The sequence below is a fragment of the Setaria italica genome, chromosome VIII, assembly GCF_000263155.2.
Source record: "Setaria italica strain Yugu1 chromosome VIII, Setaria_italica_v2.0, whole genome shotgun sequence".
Taxonomy (NCBI): domain Eukaryota; kingdom Viridiplantae; phylum Streptophyta; class Magnoliopsida; order Poales; family Poaceae; genus Setaria; species Setaria italica.
The window spans coordinates 627,756-650,401 of NC_028457.1; the positions used below are offsets into that span (position 1 = coordinate 627,756).

At 48.9% G+C, this 22,646-nt stretch overlaps 6 protein-coding genes and 1 non-coding gene across 7 annotated transcripts; 6 read left to right on the forward strand and 1 right to left on the reverse strand.

Annotated features, from left to right (window-relative positions):
• The first annotated feature begins 817 nt into the window (after positions 1-817).
• On the forward strand, positions 818-2,026 carry LOC101777951 (protein LURP-one-related 8). The gene has a single exon (XM_022829023.1). The coding sequence runs from the start codon at positions 1,124-1,126 to the stop codon at positions 1,769-1,771; it is 648 nt and encodes a 215-aa protein (XP_022684758.1). The 5' UTR covers positions 818-1,123; the 3' UTR covers positions 1,772-2,026.
• Positions 2,027-4,063: 2,037 nt separating this feature from the next.
• Positions 4,064-5,384, forward strand: LOC101778345 (protein LURP-one-related 8). Its single transcript, XM_004978442.3, has one exon. The coding sequence runs from the start codon at positions 4,263-4,265 to the stop codon at positions 5,139-5,141; it is 879 nt and encodes a 292-aa protein (XP_004978499.2). The 5' UTR covers positions 4,064-4,262; the 3' UTR covers positions 5,142-5,384.
• Positions 5,385-7,778: 2,394 nt separating this feature from the next.
• On the forward strand, positions 7,779-11,259 carry LOC101761058. Its single transcript, XM_012848444.3, has 3 exons — positions 7,779-7,924; positions 8,511-9,434; positions 9,617-11,259. The coding sequence occupies exons 1-3, from the start codon at positions 7,779-7,781 to the stop codon at positions 9,633-9,635; spliced, it is 1,089 nt and encodes a 362-aa protein (XP_012703898.2). The 3' UTR covers positions 9,636-11,259.
• A 181-nt stretch (positions 11,260-11,440) lies between these two features.
• On the forward strand, positions 11,441-15,577 carry LOC101778747. The gene is made up of 4 exons (XM_004978443.4): positions 11,441-12,917; positions 14,025-14,240; positions 14,333-14,424; positions 14,526-15,577. Exons 1-4 carry the CDS (start codon positions 11,580-11,582, stop codon positions 15,238-15,240), a joined length of 2,361 nt encoding a protein of 786 aa, XP_004978500.1. The 5' UTR covers positions 11,441-11,579; the 3' UTR covers positions 15,241-15,577.
• Positions 15,578-16,218: 641 nt separating this feature from the next.
• LOC101779160 (cyclin-dependent kinase B1-1) lies at positions 16,219-19,226 on the forward strand. The gene is made up of 7 exons (XM_004978444.3): positions 16,219-16,730; positions 17,182-17,243; positions 17,333-17,444; positions 17,561-17,654; positions 17,949-18,018; positions 18,363-18,501; positions 18,842-19,226. The coding sequence occupies exons 1-7, from the start codon at positions 16,374-16,376 to the stop codon at positions 18,932-18,934; spliced, it is 927 nt and encodes a 308-aa protein (XP_004978501.1). The 5' UTR covers positions 16,219-16,373; the 3' UTR covers positions 18,935-19,226.
• Positions 19,227-20,068: 842 nt separating this feature from the next.
• LOC101779561 lies at positions 20,069-21,227 on the forward strand. The gene has a single exon (XM_014805664.2). It carries the CDS (start codon positions 20,226-20,228, stop codon positions 20,907-20,909), a length of 684 nt encoding a protein of 227 aa, XP_014661150.1. The 5' UTR covers positions 20,069-20,225; the 3' UTR covers positions 20,910-21,227.
• Positions 21,228-21,727: 500 nt separating this feature from the next.
• Positions 21,728-21,811, reverse strand: TRNAL-CAA. The gene has a single exon. It is a non-coding gene; the product is annotated as a tRNA-Leu (tRNA).
• Positions 21,812-22,646: the final 835 nt, after the last annotated feature.

The window sequence follows — 22,646 nt, forward strand, 5'->3', positions numbered from 1 at the left end:
ATTTAGCAAAATTAACTGACTATACGAAATATTGGAAAACTGACATGCAAGCTAGGAGGGTTTTTTTTACAACATACATGCATGTTAACGCTTGCACTCTAGCATATTCATAGACTTTTTGCCTAACCTCCGGTGCAAGTCGACATATCACAATCGAATCCTTACCCGACCTTAAGATTTGTCGGCTCAACCTCTTATAGTTGTAGTCTTGTAGACACTTGTAAAGGTAAAATATACACGTGTACATTCGTATTGGTGAGTGTCCATGTGTGTACGAAAGCGCATGTGTCTATGCTATGTTTTGCATAAGGAGGAACGAATCTAAAAAGTCATGACCTATTAGATCATGAAAAGGCAAAAAAGTATATATGTGATAGTATCACTGCACAAACAGTACCCATAAGAAGATGAGACCGTGTTGTTGATTCGGATGGCAACAACTTTAGTCTCTCCGTACCATTTCCGCTATCCCAAACTTTCTTTGTTGCCGACCATTGTCAATGGAGGGAGAATAACTTTGCATTGCAGCTTCGGTGACGGAAGTGGATTAACAGGTCGGAATGAGGTGTTGGGCGGCGAGGAATAAGTTCTTCCACCGAAAATGCCCAGCTATCAATTGTCTCTAGCTAGCTAGTTTACGAATATCCTGATTCCTGCACGGAGACTACACGCCTGATGAATTGAAAACCGGTTTGGAAAATTGAAGAGCAGATGAACAAATATTTATACTTCGATCACATGCAGCGGCTTGACAAGTTCCCAGGATAAGGATTCTTAAGATTTTCAAGCTGCTGAGGTCTACACATCACACCTTTCCCCATGCGCTGAGGTCGTCAGCAAAAGATCACTTTTGAGCAGAGCAGCAACCACGCCCAGTCCCCGTCCAAGAGCAGAGCAGAGGCCAGCACATGCGACGCGATCCCCGCCGTCTCCTCCGCGTCCGCTCAGCTAGCCGCCCACGCACCCGGACCAGCCGTGCCGGTATAAATTCCCCACCCCTCTCGCCGCCATCTTCCCCCACCTCAAATCAATCAATCCCAAGCTCCAGCTCCAAGCGCAACAACGCACAGCTAGCCTACTGCTTCCGTCTTCCTCCATAGCAAGACCAGAGCAGAGGAGAGCCATGGCCAAGGTGCACCCCAACGGCGCCGTCGCGCCAGAGCCAACAATAAGCAGCGGAGCGGCAGCCGAGGAACAACCGCCGGCGGTGCTGACGGTGTGGCGCAAGTCGCTGCTCTTCAACTGCGACGGCTTCACCGTCTTCGACGCCAAGGGCGACCTCGCCTTCCGCGTCGACTGCTATGGCTCCAGCCGCCGCCGCGCCGAGGTCGTCCTCATGGACGTCGCGGGGAAGCCGCTCCTCACCGTCCGCCGCAAGAGGCTCAGCCTCCTCGGGGAGCACTGGGTCATCTACGACGGCGACGCCGCGGAACACAAATCATCCAAGCCGCTCCTCTCCGTCCGACGCCACGTCAGCCTCCGCGCCTCCAGCAAGACGCTGGCGCACGTCACGCCCGTGGCCTCCAGCACCTCGGCGTTCGTGGTGGAGGGCTCCTACGGGCGGCGTGCCTGCGCCGTGCGCGACTCGCGCGGGGACGCGGTGGCGGAGGTCCGCCGGAAGGAGTCGGTGGGCGACGACGTGTTCCGGCTGGTGGCGAACCCGCGCCTGGGCGCGCCGCTGGCCGTGGGGCTCGTCATCGCCCTCGACGAGATGTTCGCCAGCGGCCGTGGCTCGCCGCGGTCACTGCTGCGCAGGACATGGTCGGCGTAGCTAGCTAGAAACGCCGAAGCCAAGGGTAGGCCAGGGCCACTTCTCCACCTGACGCAATATGTACAGACCCGATCGATTGTTAGCGGCATGCAGCAGAGTTTTAGCGTGCTGGCTGCTACTGCAGAGGGCCTATAGCCTATAGCTAGTGTGCGCATCACATCCATTCATCGGCACAAGTGTTGCTCTTTCCAAACAATGTGCAAAATTGATGCAATGAAACATGCGAATCGGTTAACTAGTTTTGTTTTTGCAAAATAAACTGAAAAGTACTGATAAGAATGCAATGAACTGAAGAAGGTGAACGAAGCAAGAAGAACACGTTGACACTGAACTGGGTAGATGAAGTAGAAATCTCTGGATTGTTGAGTTGATCGAGATCTCCCAAAGGATCGGAGGCTCTGGAGAATTAATTGGTTCTTCATTTTCAGGCTACTGGGCTATAGCATCTTTTTTTCCTTTATCTAAAAATACGAGAGACGTACGACAGGTCACGGGTCATGGTAACCCATTCCATTGACAGTAGTAACCCATGGAGCTAGCTTGGATTTGATATACATGCCAAATGCTGCTTGTAGCTACTTGTGCATCAAGAGTCAACAGGTGCTTTGCAACCCCAACCCGTGATAAAAAAAAAAAGATTTATTTAATTAGCATGGAATTGGATGCTCAGGGGTTCTTAATTATTTTCTATTCATGCATCTGTGCTGACTTCGTTAATCTCAAGGTCTACCGACTCAATCTCACGGACCGGATGAGTGTGTGTGTCTTTGGTGCATAGTATATAGGAATAGTATCCCATTGCTTTTAGTTATCATCGACAACATGTGATGATAACAAGTCAGCACAGAGAGGGGAAAGAGTTTAAATTACCTCGATCAGTTCCGAAGAATGTACCCATAATTTATGGATATCTCCTCTGAAGAGTTCTATACATGGCTATCCGGATCAATCATGCATGGATCACAGAAGCAACCAAACACCATTCTAGGAGGATGTGCCTTCTCTTCTTGTACATACGTGCAGTTCATGCCCTCATGCCCATGTCTTGAGTTGTCAGAGAGACTTGCAAAAATTTAGCACAAAATAAACTCAGTGGAGACTACCCTTTTCAGTCTCTTCTGGAAAAATGTCTCTTGATGTTCATCTGTTGCAATTTTCAACTTCTATGCTAATTATACTCGAGATATAGTGCAAACCATGTCCTATCACACCTTTTATCACCAAATAGACAGCTATAAACAATGTCACATTGGAAGAGACCAATAACCGTTACACACGGTTCAAACCTGAAAGTATGATTGACCATATAATACAGAAGAATATACATCGAGATATAGGCCTTGGTCCATGCATGGTTGTTAGATCAACAGGCCGTAAAATGGAACCAAGAAGAAAGGGGAAGAAAATAAAGTGGATTGAAGGAAGCTCCGATCCAATGCTAGCTCCAAGCCTCCAACGTTGATGGTAAGCAACATACAGAGTCAGAGATAGAGATAGAAGACAAAGAAAGGATGACTACTCACAGATCCAATCCAATCGAGTACGTTCCGCCATTTCCATGGATCCATACCATACACGCGTCAGGAAACAATCGAGAGAAAGCTGAAAGCATCACCCATGATCATTGACCCATATTAAAAGATGCTACAGGGGAATATAATCTGCGAATGGTACCAAACAAAAAGGGAGTTGCACATTTAAATTTTAAAAGAGCTTGAAATTGTTCAAAAATATCTCATAAAAAGTTTGTCTGTGATAGTATTTTTGCTTCTTCTTCTTCTTTTTCAACAAAAAAAACTTAAAATATACCAAACTTCAAGGTGTACGTGCTGAGTTTGTCAATCTCAAAATATACAGGCATCCACAACGGTATGATGTGGTGCATAAATTGTTCATAGCAATACATAATTGTTTAGGATATCTCATAAAATATTGCTTGTGATTGTATTTTTGCCTTTTTATTTAAACTGAAATATGCCAAACTCCAAGGCGTATGTCCAGAGTTCATAATGGTAGGATGAAGTACATAAATTGTTCATAGCAAATATAGGTTGCACTGTCCATATGTGTGTTTTGAAAAAACAAATACAAGCATTATCCGTAATTTTCTTTGGGATATGCACCGTTGAAAGCAAGTGTTTCTTGTGAGTTACAGCTTGCTGTTAAGTTATTTATGTGCACATAACATTTTGTGTGCGTGGATACGTTGCAGAGCATCACGACACGGTACTTGTAGAAGCAGCACGCGTGCGATGATGCTCTTTGCAGACCCTGTTGCTTTGGAGGCAACCAACAACGCACTTCAATCTAGTCGGTAGCCATTCCTCGTTATCTCAAAGCTTCCCCTTTCTTTTGCCCACCATTTGTGTGTCAATCGAGAATCACTTTGCCTGTTGAGTACTGTGAGGATCAATAGGCCGGCGTGTGGTGTGTGGTCGGCGAAGAACAAGTTCCTTGCCTTGGTCCATCATCCGTTTCAGAGCAGCGTGGGATGGTCTCCCGAAACCACCCCACCACCGCCGCCGCCGCCCCCGCCCGCCATCTCGTCTCGTCCGCAGCCGCCCACGCACCCACCAAGACAGTCCCGGCCCCGTATAAATACCCCACAACTCCTCTTCCACCTCCGCCAACTCCGATCCGTTACCTCCCCTCTCCCCAAGCTCAACAACCAGAGCACACAGGCCTTTCTCCTCTATCTATCGCACAAGAGGCGCGCACGAAAATGGCCAAGGTGCACCCCAACGCCGCCGATACAGAGCCGCCCTCGCCGGCGCCAGAGGTGGAGGAGCCGCCCACGGTGCTGACGGTCTGGCGCAAGTCGCTGCTCTTCAACTGCGACGGCTTCACCGTCTTCGACGCCAAGGGTGACCTCGCCTTCCGCGTCGACTGCTACGGCTCCGGCCGGCGCCGCGCCGAGGTCGTGCTCATGGACGTCGCGGGCAAGCCGCTCCTCACCGTCCGCCGCAAGAGGCTCAGCTTCCTAGCGGAGCACTGGGTCATCTACGACGGCGACGCCGCGGAAGACGAATCCTCCAGGCCGCTCCTCTCCGTCCGACGCCACGTCAGCCTCCGCGCCTCCAAGGCGCTGGCGCACGTCACGCCCCACGCCGCCTCAGCTACCTCCGCGGCGTACGTGGTGGAGGGGTCGTACGGGCAGCGGGCCTGCGCCGTGCGCGACGCGCGCGGGGACGCGGTGGCGGAGGTCCGGCGGAAGGAGTCGGTGGGCGACGACGTGTTCCGGCTGGTGGCGGACCCCCGGCTGGGCGCGCAGCTCGCCATGGGCCTCGTCATCGCCCTCGACGAGATGTTCGCCGGCGGCCGTGGCAGGTCGGCGCGGTCGTCGCTGCTGCGCAGGACATTGTCGGCGTAGCAGCAACGACGCTGACAAGGGACCCCACATGTACAGAACTCTCTACAGAGATCCCAGCTTGTGAGCAGCGGTGGAGTAGCATTTAGCAGGCAGGCTCTGTTTCTTGTAGTCAGCCGCTTTCAGGCGCAGCTAGCTCATTTTCTCTCTTGTAGTACACACACTAGAATCTTTTGTTTTTGGTTGCCTTCAATTCCCTTCTTGGTCGTCAGTCTTGTTCCTACATGATTAAAGTTTTGAGCTTCAGTTTGTTGATTCAACTTTAAAATTCAGAGTTGATACAGAAACTAAGAAACACTCCAATATAACAGTTGGAAACTCTGAGCTTGCCTTCCCCAGTACTGTACTGTACACACTGCAATGCGTCTCTAGCTAGTGTCCTATATATACAGTATGATTCAAGACAGCATGCTACTGAAAGAGAACAAAACATTTGGCCGTCTTGTAATCTCTTGGCCTAATAATCAGACAACACAAGCACCCGACCTATGCCAGCCTAGGTACTCTGCGTCGTCTCTGTCAGTCTGTCATAGTGACACGTTTTAGTCGCCTCTGTTTGTGTTTCAACAACGAAATTGGCAACGAGGAATGCGTGCAAATTGCTCCATGCATGCTTGGTCCAACAATCAACTCCGCGTCTACTTTAGATTGTAATGTGTGGCAATCAGATCACATTCAGACTTGCTCAAAATTTGCTGAATCACATTCAGAGTGCGCAATCAGATCGTATTAAACAGCAACTTGTGAAGCAAATAAACACGAAATTGTTGCTGCTCGATCATGCTTGCTTCTCTGAATCTCTGGGAGGGAGGCCGTTAACATCATGCAAAGCAGTACAGACAGAGACCTGCCAAGAGACTAGACTAGACTAGATGATGCGGCCGAATGGAATGTGTACTCTCCATCAATCTCTCCTAGTAAACTATTAATACGACTACTAGGCTAGCCAAATCTCATTTGGCAAAGACATACGAGGATTGCTGCCACAGTGATGTTCAGCCGGCCCCTAGTTTCTTTGTTCTCGGCCAGATTGTCATTTTCAGGTGCTCAACTTTTCCTCTTTTTTCTATCCGAAATGAGACAACTTTTTCAGGAAAAGTGTGCGCGCTTTTGTTGACTAGCATTCTCCTGCATGCATGTTATTGTATTACAAGCAAGGATGCATCCTATTAATTAGATTGATTGTGCAAATTAAACTTTGTGCACTCTTAGCTAGCTAATCAACCATGCATATTTTCATTTTCAGATCGAGGACGCTACTGTTAGTGCGATCGACCTCTGCTGGTGTGCTTTTACACTTCTTAGTTTTTCGCGGTAGCCGAAATTAAATTGGAAAACTTTTCTAGCTAGAGAAAAAAAAAACCCTGGTACCTGAACTTTTGCTATTGTTGGTGCGACCTCTACTGGTGTGCTTTTACACTTCTCTGTCTTCAATGCGGTATTATTCTATTTGTTTATGTATTTTTGAACATTTAATTTCAGTAGCACTTAGAATTTATTAAAGTGGTAACTGAACTGGAATCATTGCGGAGTACAGTCTTGACTCCTTGAGTGATTCACTGCTATTGGTGCGCGCAAAAAAAAAAAAAGGATGTGCAAAACGCATACGTGTGATGGGTGTACAAGTGTCACTGTAGAGGTAAAATTGCAGACTAAGAATGATGGGCCTTTAGCTTCTTCTTTCCCTACGGGACTGTGGTTTTCCTTATGGGCCCGAATGGGGTGTCCATGTCCCGCTTTTTTCTTCTTCTTCCCAGAAACATACTACTGGGCCTCGATCGAGCCCACTTTCCTTGAAAGCACATGTAGCATTTTTCTGTTTATTTGTTTGATGGGGGCAAAGAAATAGTACCCCCAGTGTCCCAGATGATCCCAGAAAAAGGATTTTGAGCAGGGAGATTGTCAAGTTTTCAGAAAAGCAGGGAGATAGTCAGCTTTAAGCACCTACACACATATGAGCTAGTTTTTTCAGAGTAAAGAAACGAACGGAGCCTTTTCCCCATCCTGAATAATCAATCCATCGGCAATTCCGTTGCCGCCCGGGATCGGTCTCGACCACGCAGTACGTAGCTTTCTGGCAGCGATTTCTGCCGGTGCGACAGGAGTGAATGGGCGCGTGTAGCACAGAGATAGATAGAGCACGTTGCCGCATAACCGGTCGTATTGTTCGGCGGCCTGGTCCCCCCAGAAAGCCGCTTTTGTTTATTAGTTTCTGGAGGAAAAGTCTTGCTCTCTTGGCACATTCCAAACAGCCAGATGCACCGCCTTCATTCGTGCCTGTGCATGCAGTCAGCCAGGCATCTTTTGCGAATCCAACAAAAGGCCCTAACGCGCACAGGATCTGCAGTTGCCAACATGTCTACGTATCGATCACATGATAATGCATTGCCAACATGTCGGCAGTTGCCAGCAGTTAGTCAGCGTCACTTTTTCTCTCATAGTGCATTGCGACTTTAATCACCAGGATGATACAACAATCGGCAAACTGGAGGCAAAGTACCGTGACAGCATCTTCCGACGAAGACAGCTAGCGCGAGATAGCCGGCTCGTATATAGCATATATAGCCGGCTCGTATCCTATGCATTGCGTGATGGCGAGGGCGGCATAGCTTAACTCCACTACTAGCATAGCCGGCATCGATGGCGGCGACGATGGCGAGGGCGGTGGTGGTGGCCGTGCTGCTGATGCAGTGCTGCAACGTGATCCTAGCGGCGAGGCCGTTGCTCGATGCGGCGGCAGGGGACGGCCGCGGGTGGCAGCTGGGGCACGACGGCGAGGCGCTCATGCAAGCGCCAAAAGGCCCGGGCGGAGGCAACTGCGAATTCCAGAGTCCCGAACACCCCCGCTGTGCCCACCGTAGGGGGTGATTAAGTTTGCTTTAATTTGTTATACAATGTTGTATTATTTGCACCACATTTTATAACATGCAAAGTATGGTTGAATCCGTTTCCGTGTGTTCTTGAATCTGTCAAGTATGGTTGGTCCACCAACATGCAAAGTTGTAGAACGAGATTCGGCCTGTTCGTTTCAGCTTATTCATTCGGCTTATCAGCCACCAAACAGTGTTTTTCTCTCACAACAAATCAGCCGTTTCAGCTTTTCAGCCAGCTTATAAGCTGAAGCGAACAGGTCCATTATCATTTTCATAGAATCACTGCAATGAGATTATCATTTTCCATGGAGAAATGTATTCTTTGGGCTTCCATGGAGAAATGGATTCTTTGGAAGAAGCTGTTCATAGTAGATCGATATGATAGTTGGTTTACTGTAGATAATGGACGAAGGCAGATGAAGCTATCGATCGGGTCCCAGCTGAATGCTTTGTTCAAACCCACATCTTGACCAAGCCAACGCCAAGATGAATGAAATAGGGAGCGGCAGGCCACGGCAAAGGCAACCCCACCGCACACGCCACGCTCGCCCGTCCGTCTGTCCTACTCCTTCCGTGGAGATCTCGGGATCCCTCAACCGCGTGCCGCCCGCGCCGAGGCCGACCATGAACGGCATCGGCGACGTCGCCGGCGGCAGCACGTGCAGCAGCAGCTGGGGGTGTCGCTGCCGATGGCGACGTCGTCCTTCGCGCCCGACGCGGCCAGCGCCAAGCCGAGGCCGCCAGGTCTATCGCCAACGCCACCCCCGGCGTCGTTCGCCGGGCATCGGCCCTCGCCGGGGGACGTGTGCATGGACATCGACCCCGCGGCGCGCAGTAACAAGGCGCACCGCCGCTCCCGCAGCGACGTCCCGTTCGGGTACTTCCCGCCGGCGACGTCCCACCTCCCGCCGCCCAAGGTGGAGGCCGGCTGGAGCCACCACGGCGTTGGCGGCGGCGGTGACGCGGACGACCTCTTCAACGCGTACCTCAATCTGGAGGGGCTGGACGGGCTCAACTCCTCCGACGAGCGCCACGACGACGGGGACAGCCGCGGGAGCGGCATGAAGACCAACGGCGCCGACAGCAGCGAGAACGAGTCGGAGGAGTGCGCCGCCGGGATCCGACTCTGGGGCGAAGCCGGCGCCGCTGGCGACAGGCGGGAGGGGCTCAAGAGGAGAGCCGCGGGGGACCCGGCGGCGGCCACCGCGCCCATGCCGCGCCACGCTAGGAGCCTGTCCATGGACAGCCTCATCGGGAAGCTCAACTTCTCCGCCGGCGCGGCGGCCAACGGCGTCATGCCGGGGCCCAACAGGTTCAGCCTCGCGTTCGGCAGCGGCGAGTTCACACCCGTCGAGATGAAGAAGATCATGGCCGACGAGAAGCTCGCCGAGATGGCCCTCGCCGACCCCAAGCGCGTCAAGAGGTAATTGCTACTACTGCTACTTGATGCCATTCATCTCAAATTCTTTAGCTCTTCCGCTCCATTATTGGTCCTTAGGATCGATCAAGCTTGCAAAATGCTTCGCGTGATTACAATGTGTTACTGTGAAATGGTTGGACTGATCGATTCGAGCTGTGTGTTGTTGCGTGATCGTTCATTCGTAGGGTGCTCAACTTTTCCTAGTGTGGCAACCTAGTTTCTTTGTTCTCGGCCAGATTGTCATTTTCAGGTGCTCAACTTTTCCTCTTTTTTAGATTGATTGTGCAAATTAAACTTTGTGCACTCTTAGCTAGCTAATCAACCATGCATATTTTCATTTTCAGATCGAGGACGCTACTGTTAGTGCGACCTCTGCTGGTGTGTGTGCGCGCGCTAAGACTCATCTTTTATCTTTCTTCCTATCAAATTTAGGATTCTAAGATATCATAACAAATGAGCTCCATTAATGTTATGTGCCTACCAGCTAACCACTTCCTATATATGCACTTATTTTTGCTTAATGAAAGTATCATAAGTTCATTCAAAGATTTTTTTGTTAACCATTTAATATGTTGTCCTTTAAGGCTCTTATTTAGTGTTGTACCAAAGACTATTGGATACTTGAGCATTTATTTAGAACAACCTGATGATTGTTCTAAATAAATGCTCATTTGATAGCCAAATCTCATTTATCTAGGTTAGCCAAATCTCATTTTGCAAAGAAATACGAGGAGTGATGTTGACTGAGCAGCGTAGTTTTCTTTGTGCAGCGATCGAGCCACATTGTCAGCTTTCAGGTGGCTACTTTTGTTGCCTAGCTAATATTCTCCTGCATGCAAGTCCTTGTGTCCATCATTAGAAGGAAACGCGTTTCTTGATTGAGCATGGGGTATGTATGGGGATGGGCTTATGACCCGAAGCTCGCTAGCAGCTGCTTTATTTCCTGTCAACTTTTGCAAAGTTCACAAGCAGGTAGTACGTACGTGGGCAGCTAAAACAAACGCGTGTGAGGTCCGGGCACGTGCGCCCACCAAGACAGCGGGCATTTCTTCTAGATACGGAGCCGTCCACGGCGGGGTAGGGGGGCATTCGGAGCGCCGTCCACCTCAAGCGAGGAGTGGCCCCACGCCCGACCTTCGGATCCTCGGCCAGACATGGGGCTGAGCTGCTGTCAGCGCTACCATGTTGGGGAGCAAGCGAGCTGCCTTCACCACGAAAGCAGTGCTCTTGCAGCTGGCGTTGAATGTCGCTGTCTGTCAAACTGATGATGACACGAGAGGATGAAATGTTTCCTCCCAAAAGACAAGACATGTCATGAGAAAATGTTGCAGCCATGTGCTCTCTCTCTTCACCCACTTGCTCTTTTTCACTCAGCGTGAGAAAAGTGCATGCATGTGGGTAATAAAGAAAGAGCACCCGTGATGGCCAAGATATTTAGGATATCGCTGGCAGGGTGCATGCACCAAAGAACAAGATAAGATCAAATTTACCTCTACAACATAGGAGTCAAAACTAAAAATAATAGCTCTTTTGTCTTGTTATGCAAGTAGAGGGTCCTCTGCCTATTATATAAGGAGGGTCCTCAAGTGGAAGGGAAGAGACCCCGCTCGAAGCAAGGAACTCATGTACTTCTTCCTCCTTGTAATCCCCTCATCAAAACAGCAACAAGAGCACCCCTACCACCCGCCCGCTCTTCCGGACAAACCTCCACGTCAGCGCAGGATGCAGCGGCGGTGGAGAAGGCAGCGACGGCACGAGCATGGACAAGAGGAGAAGAAGGCGGCGACGCGCGGGATCAGACGACCTCTAGTTCTTGCACAAATGTTAAAGCACCGTGTGCTAAGTAACTACCTAGCTTCCGGAAGCCGGATAGGTTTTCCGGGCTTGACGGCACTGTGAAGTCAAGAGTCGACATAGGCCCATTGGATTCCCGATGCAGGGTCGAGCCCATCAAAATCTCGTGATTTACATTTTTTTTTTGAGGGGGATCTCGTGATTTACAGGCCGAAATGTATATAGGCCGCTGACAAAGTGGAAAGTGGGGGCCTCTTAAGCCCAGTAGGCAGAATGGCCCAACAAGAATAGTAACTGGCGCGTCTACCCCACTTATTAATAGCCCTACCTGTCAGTGTGCGACTTGAAGTGCGAATGGGCCGTTCGAAATTTGAAACCTCCCTTGTTTCTCTCTCTCCCCCTCTTCGGCTCTTCGCTACCCTCCAACGTCTCCCTCTTGCTCAAGTCACGCAGTCCACTACGCCCCCAAATCTCTCCCCACTCCACTCCCCAAATCCCGATTTCTTCTCCCCACCTCAAATCCCTTCGATTCCATCCTCCCACCTCCCCCGCTCCAGCTCCGGTTCCAGGAGCAGAGCAGCCATGGCGACGCTCGCGCCGGGTGTGCTGCTCAAGCTCCTGCAGTCCATGCACACCGACGAGCGCGTCGCGGGTGAGCACCGCTCCCCGGTGCTCCAGGTCACCGCCGTCGTCCCGGCCCTCACCGCCTCCACCTCCGACTCCCTCCTCGTCCCCTCCAACGGCTTCCTCCTCAACCTCTCCGACGGCCTCCACTCCACCTACGTCCAGCTGCCCCCCGCCGACGCCGACGCGCTCCTCCTCGCCGCGCGCCCGCACCTCGTCGGCCACCTCGTCCACCTCGACCGCCTCCGGTTCGCGCGACCCGTGCCCCGCGCCGTCGGACTCCGCACCGTCCCGTCCTCACGTTCCCTCCCCTGCGTCGGCACCCCCGAGCCGCTCGTCGCGCGCCCCGCCGCCTGCGCCCGCGGATACGTCATCCAGCCCGCCGCATCCCCCTCCGACGCGGCCCCGCCCCTAATGCCGTCCTCGTCCGGTTCTGACGCCACCGATCCCGTCAAAAGGACCGTCCTTGGGCCCAAGAACGCCGTCGCCGAGCCCGCGCCGCCTCCGGCCGGATCGGCCGTCAAGCGCCGGTTCTCGTCCCCGGCGCCATCCAAGCAGCAGCGAGATCCGTCGCCCTCCGTCAAAGGCGCCTCTCGGGCGTCGTCTCCCATGGTTGTGAAAGGCGCCTCCCGGGCCTCCTCGCCCGCGGTCAGGGGCACGCCCAGGGCGACGTCGCCGGCGCCGTCCAAGTGCGTCGTGCCCAGCCTCGTTGCGGCCAAGGAAGAGAACCGCCAGGCGGCCAGGGAGCCAGCGATTGTTGTGCCGTCAAGGTACAGGCAACCTTCACCGGCTGGAGGGAGAAGGGGAGCAGCATCTCCGGCGGTGGGCGGGAGGCGAGCATCCCTGTCCCCTAGTTCGCGGCGGCTCTCCGGTGAAGGGACTGGCAAGAAGAAGGTTGGGGTACTGGTGGCTGGGATCTCCAAGATGACAGATTTGGGAAATGGGTCGGCCATGAAGCCGGGGAGGAAGAGCTGGGACGATCCAACAATGGCCCTTGCAGCGGCGGCGGCAGGTTCCGTGATGAAATCAAAGGCCAAGGTTGACAAGGATACTATCCTCAGGACTCAGGTCAGCATCCTGTTACTACATTGCGTTACAATTTGAGCATTGTGCTTTTTAGTTTGATTCCTAGCCTTATTGCTGCCAGTAGTACTATTGTCATTTTTCTCTCAGTATGGCCCTAGTGACAGATACAGACTCAAGGTATAAAACCTTTTTACAGCCTGCATTGTGATTAGAATAGTAGTAAAACAATTAATTTATGTATTTATTGCTGTGCACATCAAAGATCTTGCGAGGCACAAGAATTGAATATGCTGCAAAATGCATACAAGGGAAAAATCCAGAGTTTGACTTGACCATGAGCTGCCAAATGTAAATTCAGATGGAATTAGAAATTGATAGCTGCCAAATTCATACAGCATACAAGGGAAAATCCTAAGTATGACTTGCCCATGAACAACCAAATGCACATTCAGATGGGGTTAGAAATAGATAACTGCCATCATACATACTTACATAGGAACTGTCCCTAGTGTTGGTCATAATTTGTCTATGCGGATTGGATACCTGACAAAGTTCATTTAAATGGATTCGGAATAGATAGTTGACAAATATGTGGATGTGCATGTGGTGATGGCAACAGGATTTGTAATCATAGCACCATGAAGATTACAAATTACAATCAGCTTGAAATTTCAAACATATTGATACATACATATACAATGATAGGTCATGTTTACTCCAAGCACATTGCGTCACTCAGTTATGGCAAGTGGGCCGGCCACAGGCTTAGGCCCACGAGCACAACAGCTCGTGAACAGTGCCGCGAATAGGAGTAGTTGGTTTCTTAGGAAAGAGATAAGTTAGATGGATTTGGTTAGGAGGTTAGGATATTTGCTTAAGGGTCAAGTCAGTCGTCTCTATAAAAGAGACCCCATTGTACCAATGAAAGGTAAGGAAGAAGTAGAGGATTAATCTCAAAGCCTCCAGCGTGAGGGTGAGATCCCATCTACTACCTTCCCTATCTCAGTAAAGTAGCCATATCACACTCTGCTGTTCAGAGCTACTATTTGTCTGAGTAAATATAAAGTTGTGTGCCTGTTCAGAGTACATTATAAATTTGTATTTGTATGCCTGTGCATTAACCATTTTTATCTGCTTCTGTATGAACAGGAAGCAATGTCAAGAAGATTAAGTGATGCTACAACAGAACAATCCAGTAATGATGATTCCTCTGTTGATGAGAGGCCAAAGCCTCGTAAGAAGATTGACTCTACTTTGGTAAAGACAAAAACTGTAGTTCCAAAAGTTACACTTCATGATCCTAAATGGACTGATGGAAGCATTCCATTGGATGCACTTTCTGATAAACTCTCAAAGATTGGAAGGGTAAGCACCAAGCACTCTAGTTCGTCGACTAACAGTCCCATTTGCTGTTCTTGAATTGAGTCTCCAACATGATTTCCTAACTGAATTTGCAGGAAGCTATTGAACGGAGAGATGCAGCAGCAACTGCTGCTGCTAGTGCTCTGCAAGAGGCGATGGTCACTGAATCAGTTGTCAGGAACCTAAGGTATTTAATAAAGCTATCTTTTCCCCCATCTGAAGACAAAACATATGTATTGTATTCATCAGAAAATGATGTGGTAATATTGTGTCTATTGCTCTCTGCAGCAAGTTCTCAAACATTTGCTCATTGTCAAAGACCTCCAATCCACTCCCAACAGTCGATCTTTTCCTTGCTGTCTATGAAGATACTCTCAAGTGGAAGACAATTGCCGAATCTATGGTGACTATTGAGGCTGATGTGGCATTCTTGGAGAAATCGTCTCATGATTGGGTTCATGCTGCCTTAGCCACTGATCTAGGAGTCCTCAAGCTACTGAATGGTGCCACTGAATCCATCTCTCAGATGAAGATCATCAATAGGCCAAAGGTGCCTTCAGTGGAACCACCAAGAACGAGCCTGTCCAAGAAGCAGTCACTTGGAGCTTCTGCAAAGGTCCAATCTAAGGTCTCACCGAGCTCTCTAGCAAGCTGCACATGGAATAACACTGAGAGCATGTACGAGACAGTTGAGCTTTCTAAGACCTTGTGGCGTGAGATGCATATGTGGTTCCTGAATTTTGTGGACGAGGCACTGGATGTGGGCTTCCACTTGTTTGAAGATCAAAACGTTGCAAGTAGGGGAAAGCACAGCAACAGCATAACAATGGTTCTATCACAGTTCAAGAAGATCAGCGACTGGTTGGATCAAGTCGGGAAGATTGCTGAGGAAGAGAGAACCAAGGAGAAGATTGATTGCTTGAAACGAAAGATATACGGTTTTGTCATTAGCCACATGGGATCTGCGTTCGAGAGCTCTGTCTCAGTTTCCTCTAGGGGTTGAGGGGTGCTTCATGCTCTGAAGCTGGCTTTGATTATCATTTTTTATTTGGATTAAGGACATCCAATTCAACGGTAAAGTGGTGTAGGCTACAATGGTAGTAGTTGTGTGTGTTTTTTTAAAATAAAGTTAAGGCCTGTGTATATGCATTGTTTTGCACTTGTGATCTTCAAATGGCTTGTGTGTTTATCAGTTATGAAGATAATCGTGCCATTACAGTTTCATGGTTAAGTTTGCATTTTGTGTGACTTGACCACTGGTCAGTGAGTAGTGAGTAGTGAGTGACTGTGGTAAGATAGGATCCTTATGTTCAGCAATATATTTCTGCTGCCTGCCGAAACTTTGTTTTTCTTGCTCCACAGTTCTATTTTGGTAGTTCTTACATGCAGTCATGCTGGTATATTATTTCAGTACAGAATAGTGAAATGCATGCTTGAGCATTGTGCATAAAAAAACTAAGGAATTCATTCTCGAGGGAAAAAAGGAACTGAGAAGAAACTAACATTTTATTTCGTTCGGTTACTTTGTTTGCAGCTATTAGTTGCATATCCACCATGTTGACAGCACAAATAAAAGGTGACTTGTAGACGCATTTTTGTGAAAAGCTGTCTCCTGAAAACCAAAATGAACATTCTAAAGACTTGTTCACGAAGGGAGTATGGTAGATCTCTTCATCTTTCACGAGTCGCAGAGTTCATTAGTGACGAAACACCAATACCAGAGCATCACAAGCAATTTTTTTAAGGAAAACAAATGTTTTTTAAGATGAGGAAAAGAAGTGTTTAGGAACGTGTAGAGCCGAGTAGTTCCGATCATCATCCTGTCGAAAGCTCCCGCTGACATTTTTTTAGGAGGAAGGAAGAACCGAAGAAGACCAAACCCAGATGCCAAGGAGGAGCTTTCGCTTGCCTGCATTCCTTCCCCTATGCGGAGTGGGCCCGAGCGCCGATCCGACCGTTTGGCCACCCAACCGGCCCGGCCCATTCCCCCTCGCCGCTCCTTTTCTTTCTTCTTCTTCTTCCTTCCTCCCCTCGTCTGCGTTTCCCTCTATCCCCAATTTCAAAATCCACCTCCTCCCCTGCTAGGGTTTGCCTTTGCGGCGCAGCCCCTCCTCTCGCGATCCGAGGAAGGCGGCGATGGAGATCAACATCGTGGACAAGTACGAGAAGCTGGAGAAGGTCGGGGAGGGCACCTACGGCAAGGTGTACAAGGCGCAGGACAAGGCCACGGGCCAGCTCGTCGCGCTCAAGAAGACCCGCCTCGAGATGGACGAGGAGGGCATCCCGCCCACCGCGCTCCGCGAGATCTCCCTCCTCAACCTCCTCTCCCACTCCATCTACGTCGTCCGCCTCCTCGCCGTCGAGCAGGCCGCCAAGAACGGCAAGCCCATCCTATACCTCGTCTTCGAGTTCCTCGACACCGACCTCAAGAAGTACCTCGACGTCTACCGAAGGGGGCCCAACGCAAGGCCGCTACCCACGCACCTAGTCAAGGTAACCAAGTGTACCGATTCTCCAAGCGATCTGAGCAATTGAGCACCTCGTGATCAGAGATTCAGAACTAAGTAGCCTGTGCATTACAAATAGCATTTTTAATCCTCATCACAATGGTACAATCCTGATCAGACTGAAAAAACAACAATTTATCTACTATATATACTGATTCTCCAATCGATCTGAGCAATTGATCACTTAGTGATTAGAGAAAATTAGCCTTCACATTATGAATGGTATTCAGTTTCTGACAAAAAGGTGCAATCCTAATTGGACAGCAAAATGAAAACATTGGGCCATATAAATGTCAATCAAATGTAAAAGCAAAGCACTTAACTGTGAAATTAAATGTGGATTTTACATCTGTAACCTGTACTGATTCTGGACTGAGCACAAGTTCACTCTCCTTTGTTTGCTTTTGAACTAATGTACTTTCTTTACTTCCTTCTAGAATTTTTTGTACCAGTTATTGAAAGGAGTTGCACACTGCCATGGCCATGGCGTCCTTCACCGGTTGGATTCTCTTGTCTGATTTATGTTGTTGAGCTCATCAGTAAAATACAACAGCATTTTCGTTAATGTTATTCATGCTCAATTTTCAGGGATTTGAAGCCTCAAAACCTGTTGGTTGACAAGGAGAAGGGGATACTGAAGATTGCAGACCTTGGGCTTGGTAGAGCTTTCACCGTGCCAATGAAAAGCTACACCCATGAGGTACTACTGGTTACCATCTGGCAGCTGGATGGTCCAACTCCAACACAATTTTTAACATTTTAACAGAGTTTCTGATTATGATCCAGTAATCTCTTCCATATTCGGTTTTTGTGTAGATTGTGACACTTTGGTATAGAGCTCCTGAAGTTTTGCTTGGAGCAACACATTACTCAACTGGTGTTGATATGTGGTCCGTTGGATGTATCTTTGGTACGCCAATTCTCCTTTTGAGTCTTGAACTCTTGATTCCCAATTCCCAATTGTACTGAAAATTTGATGCATTATATGTAAAATATCCGGAGTTAAAAATGCAGTAACCAATGCCCTTGTACAAGGAACTTAATAATGCCCCATAATCTGCATTGTCCACATCACCTTTAACTTTATGAACAACCAAATAGCATATTTTGCTTAGGCTTAATAAAGAGATGATGTATTTAAAGGATTTTACACTTGTACTTAAAACTTTTACCCTGTTGTGATATTCATAACTTTTCAATGAAGCTGAAATGGTCAGAAGACAAGCTCTCTTTCCTGGTGACTCTGAGTTGCAACAGTTGCTTCACATTTTCAGGTATGTTTTCCCTTCTGCATTCAGACGTTGGTGCCATAATATGAGTAATACCTTGCTTAGTTGCTAGGATAGTGTCATTCTTTTGGTCGTGAAGTTATGGTTCTCTAACCAAGTTGAAGGAATGCTGCATTAAATTAGTTCTTGCTTGGCATAATCTGAAATGTGCTATTAGGTGTGATGACAGTTTGATTTTCCTCACTCTTCTCTGATAGACACTACTAGTACCCTTGGTTGTTCTAACTTTCAAGAAATAGCCAATTGTGCATATATAAACGACATTCTACCTCAATCTGGTTTTCTTCTCAGTTGTACTATGGATTGACCAAAATTTGCTTCTGGAAAAGGTTGTTGGGGACACCTTCTGAGGAGCAGTGGCCTGGAGTGAGTGCTTTGAGGGATTGGCACGAGTTTCCACAGTGGAAGCCCCAGAGTTTGACCCGTGCGGTCCCAACGCTGGAACCCGAAGGCATTGACTTGCTATCAGTAAGTTCTCTGCACTTGAAAGGGTTATTCCATCCACTCAAGAGGCCCTTATTCAAATATCTAACCTGAATTTGATCCATTTCCTTTCTCATATTTGGAATGGGTCTGTCGTATCTACATTTTCTTTTGGTCTTACCCCTGTATGTTCTTAACATGCTTCATATCAGTTTGTTCATTCGTTTGTCAGTGATAACATTGGCTAAATTGTCAATTCAGAGCTAAATCAATATCTGATTATGCCCTGAAAGAGAAAAGTCTGCTTATGGCTTTATTAGGATGTTTTGTCCAAAAGAAAGAAAGAAAAAATTGAGCTGATGGTTTTGTGATTGACGTGTTGCAGAAAATGCTTCAGCTTGATCCTTCAAACAGGATATCAGCTGTCACAGCGATGGAGCATCCCTACTTCGATAGCCTTGACAAGTCCCAGTTCTAGTCCTTGTACCATGCGATTCCAAAGATGCTACTCTCAAGAAGTGAGCTTTGCGATGGAGCTATGAATTTCACTTGCCATCTAGGCAACTGGCTCATACATATTACCGAGTGTAAAATTGCCATGTATGACTGAATGAACCATATGCTTTCCTGTACCAACTTGCTGTCCCTACACTGGGACGCGAAGGAATTGGCCTCCTCTCAGTGAATGGATATTACGCATCCCAATTAGCTGAGCAAAAGTTTTTGTTTTGATTCTACAGGAATTCCATGTTCCATTTTTTGTTGAGAGATATCCGAAAGGGTTGTGTTCATATTTTCGCTTGATACGCTATCGTTGTATGTTACTTCGGCGTAACATACTTCCCTTGTGTTTTCCCATTTGTTTTGTTTGTTGTGGCAACATCGATCGACTAGGTTGTCAGTATAGAGCTGGAAAGATGTTTGGAGTATTCTGTAGTGGCCTTGGATGGAGATGTTTGATTTATCGGTTGGAGAAAATGCGTCAGCTGCTCAGCTTGATGAGGCAAACAGGATATCAGGTAAGCTGTGAATTGTGGTGGAGCATGTTTACTTGGGCAGTGTTGTGGGACGTTGACAAGCCCCAAGATAAGATTTTGTTGCGACCATGCCTTGTCTGTCTTAGGATTCTTGGACAGTGCAGGAGATGGTTTCTCTGCAAAATCCAGGCGGTAGTATGATGGTTTGGCAATTATTTGTAGGTGCGTGTTCTTGTCCAGGTAGGTGAGGTGAATGAGTCTGGTTGACGAGGAGGAGGCGTCGTGTTTGGATAGATGTGGACGAGCGTGGAAACAGAACAAACGTCGGCACCAGAATCAAATGCTGCGAGTTAGTGCTGGATGGGTGACATGCAACGGCAAGCAAGGACTTCTCCTTGAAAGTGGGTGCCGTGCCGAATCCGACAGCGACGTGAGGAGAAGCTGCTGCCGGTGCTAAGGAGAGGAAGAGGCGGTGTGCAATTGAGCAGACGTATCAAAAACAGGTTTGCCGTTGTTTGTGTCGCTGTGACGTGGCAGCAGGAGTGAGAGTGTATAGGAGGGAATGTGGCAGTTTGATGACTGCTGGCATGTTGGTTTGCAACAACAAGACGCGGTAGCTGTCCTCATCACCATGGAAAAGCAAGAGAAAGGAAGGAATCCAAGTCCAAGGGAGTTCAATCAGCTGCCAACGCCCTCCGTCCTCATTAACTCCCGCCGGCCTACAACTGCAAGTCTGCAACCCTCCCTATTTGATTCCGCCCAATCAATCAAATCCATCGATCCGGATTCCCAATGGCCTCCACCGCCGCCGCCGGCAACGGCACCGGCAGCGTCCTCCCCACCCACACCGCCCCCGCCTGGCCGTCCTCCAAGCCGCCCCCACCCAAGCACAACCCTCGCCGCCGGCGCTGCCTCTGCGTGTGCCTCCTCGTCACCCTCGCCGTCCTCCTCGCGCTGGCCATCACCCTGCTCGTCCTCTTCCTCACCGTCCTCAAGGTCCGGGACCCCACCACCCGCCTCGTCTCCACGCGCCTGGCGGGGGTCGCCCCGCGCCTCACCTTCCCGGCCATCTCCCTCCAGCTCAACATCACGCTGCTGCTCACCGTGGCCGTGCACAACCCCAACCCGGCCTCCTTCGCCTACGACTCCGGGGGCCACACGGACCTCACCTACCGGGGCGCGCACGTCGGGGACGCCGAGATCGACCCGGGCCGGATCCCCAGCAAGGGCGACGGGGAGGTGAAGCTGGCGCTCACGGTGCAGGCGGACAAGCTGGCGGAAGACCTGGCGCAGCTGGTGGCGGACGTCGAGAGCGGGTCGGTGGCCATGGAGGCCAGCACCAGGATCCCCGGGAGGGTCACCATCCTGGGGCTCTTCAAGAGGCACGCCGTGGCCTACTCCGACTGCAGCTTCGTCTTCGGCGTCGCGGAGATGCGGGTGCGGAGCCAGCAGTGCCACGACCGCACAAAGCTGTGATCGATCGCCCGTGTTGTTCGGTGCGGGTTCACGTCACGTCACGTCACCCCCGTCGGCGTCGGCACCCACAAGCTGTCTCGCTCATATGGAGTCGCGTCGACATTATTCTTCGTCTCATGATCATACGAGATAGACGGATCATTCTGTATTTTCTGTTAGAGAGCCACATGTACGCAGAGATGCCTGGATGGATTAGGAACTCTGGTTCCTTGTTACCGGATGTTGATATTGAGGTACTGTATAATGATGGGCTTGATCATTGCTTCTGTACATAAACAGTGTTGGATGAATACATGGATTGCTTTTGTACTTCCATTACATTTTGGTGGCACGCTTTTCTTTCTCACGACCTTTTCTTCTTTCTCTACTACTGGTGCCGCATTTGATTGCAACTAGTCGTATCTTTAGGAGAGTTTTAGCTTTAGAGGAAAAAAAGAGAAACTTTTTATTTTTCACGCACTACCGGGATACTGGTGCCATCAGGCATGCAACTTTTAAGTTTTGCATTCCTTTCGTGCGCTTTTGCTTGGAGATGAGATAATGCTGATTTTCTTATTCTAGCTTGTTGCCTGACCTAGCCGTACGACATGATTCAGATGAAACGTAGAATTGCATAGTACTTCCTTCGTTCCAAATCATAGATTGTTTTGACTTTTTTAAGCGTGAAATTGTAGTTTCACTTTCATACAATAATTGAATATTAAAAAATACTAAAGACGTTCCAAATCATAGATTGTTTTGACTTTTTTAAGTGCGAAATTGTAATTTCACTTTCATACAATAATTGAATATTAAAAAATACTAAAGAAAAAACAAACTGTCAGAAGTGGGATTTGAACCCACGCCCTCGTTAGAGGACCAGAACTTGAGTCTGGCGCCTTAGACCACTCGGCCATCCTGACATCGCATGAAGAAAACCTATTAATTTTTTACTTAAGTACAAAATACTGAATAGCCAATTGTCTAATGCAGACATGTGACGGCAAATCATTCACAATTAATTACGCAATAGTCACTTATGTATACCATTGTTGCACTTGTGAAGCACGGAGCATGATCACACAGCAATGCCAAGTATATGAACCGGTGCTCTTGCTAGCTACAACTTGCACGCCTCCATCTAGTGGCCAAGCACCATAGACAACTTCACACGAGATGCTCCGAGTAAGCAGTTCTTGGTTCCGAGATGATCACCCATGCTCCTTGCGAAGGTACTGGATGATGGAGGAGGAATACGATGACACTCATTTCTTGGTTCATGATGATGAAGCGAAAGCCACGACATACAACCACCTAGTGCAAGCAGAGAGCTCTCGCACGGGCCGTCGATTTGATGCGCCACGAAAGGTCATTCGGCCGAGGGACCTTCCTTCTGGTCACACGAAAATCAAAGCCGACCACTTTGCTCCAAACCATGTTTACAATGATAAGCAGTTCCGTAGAAGGTAAAGTTGAGCGTATTTCAAATATCGATCACTCCATGTTTCTAGTACCTCATATCAGAAGTGTTCTTACAGGTTTCGGATGCATTGGCATTTGTTCAAGCACATTAAAGAGGCTGTTAAAAATTAAGATAACAAGTATGATGCCACTTCAGCATAGAGAGGATGAAAACTTCCCCACTTCAGCCTTGATTATGTCCCAACGGCTCTGTAAAGACCTCAAACTCCTTTTTGTAGGATCCCCTCCTCAAATTGTACCGCTGCATAATCATATCCCACATGCAATCTTTTTTTT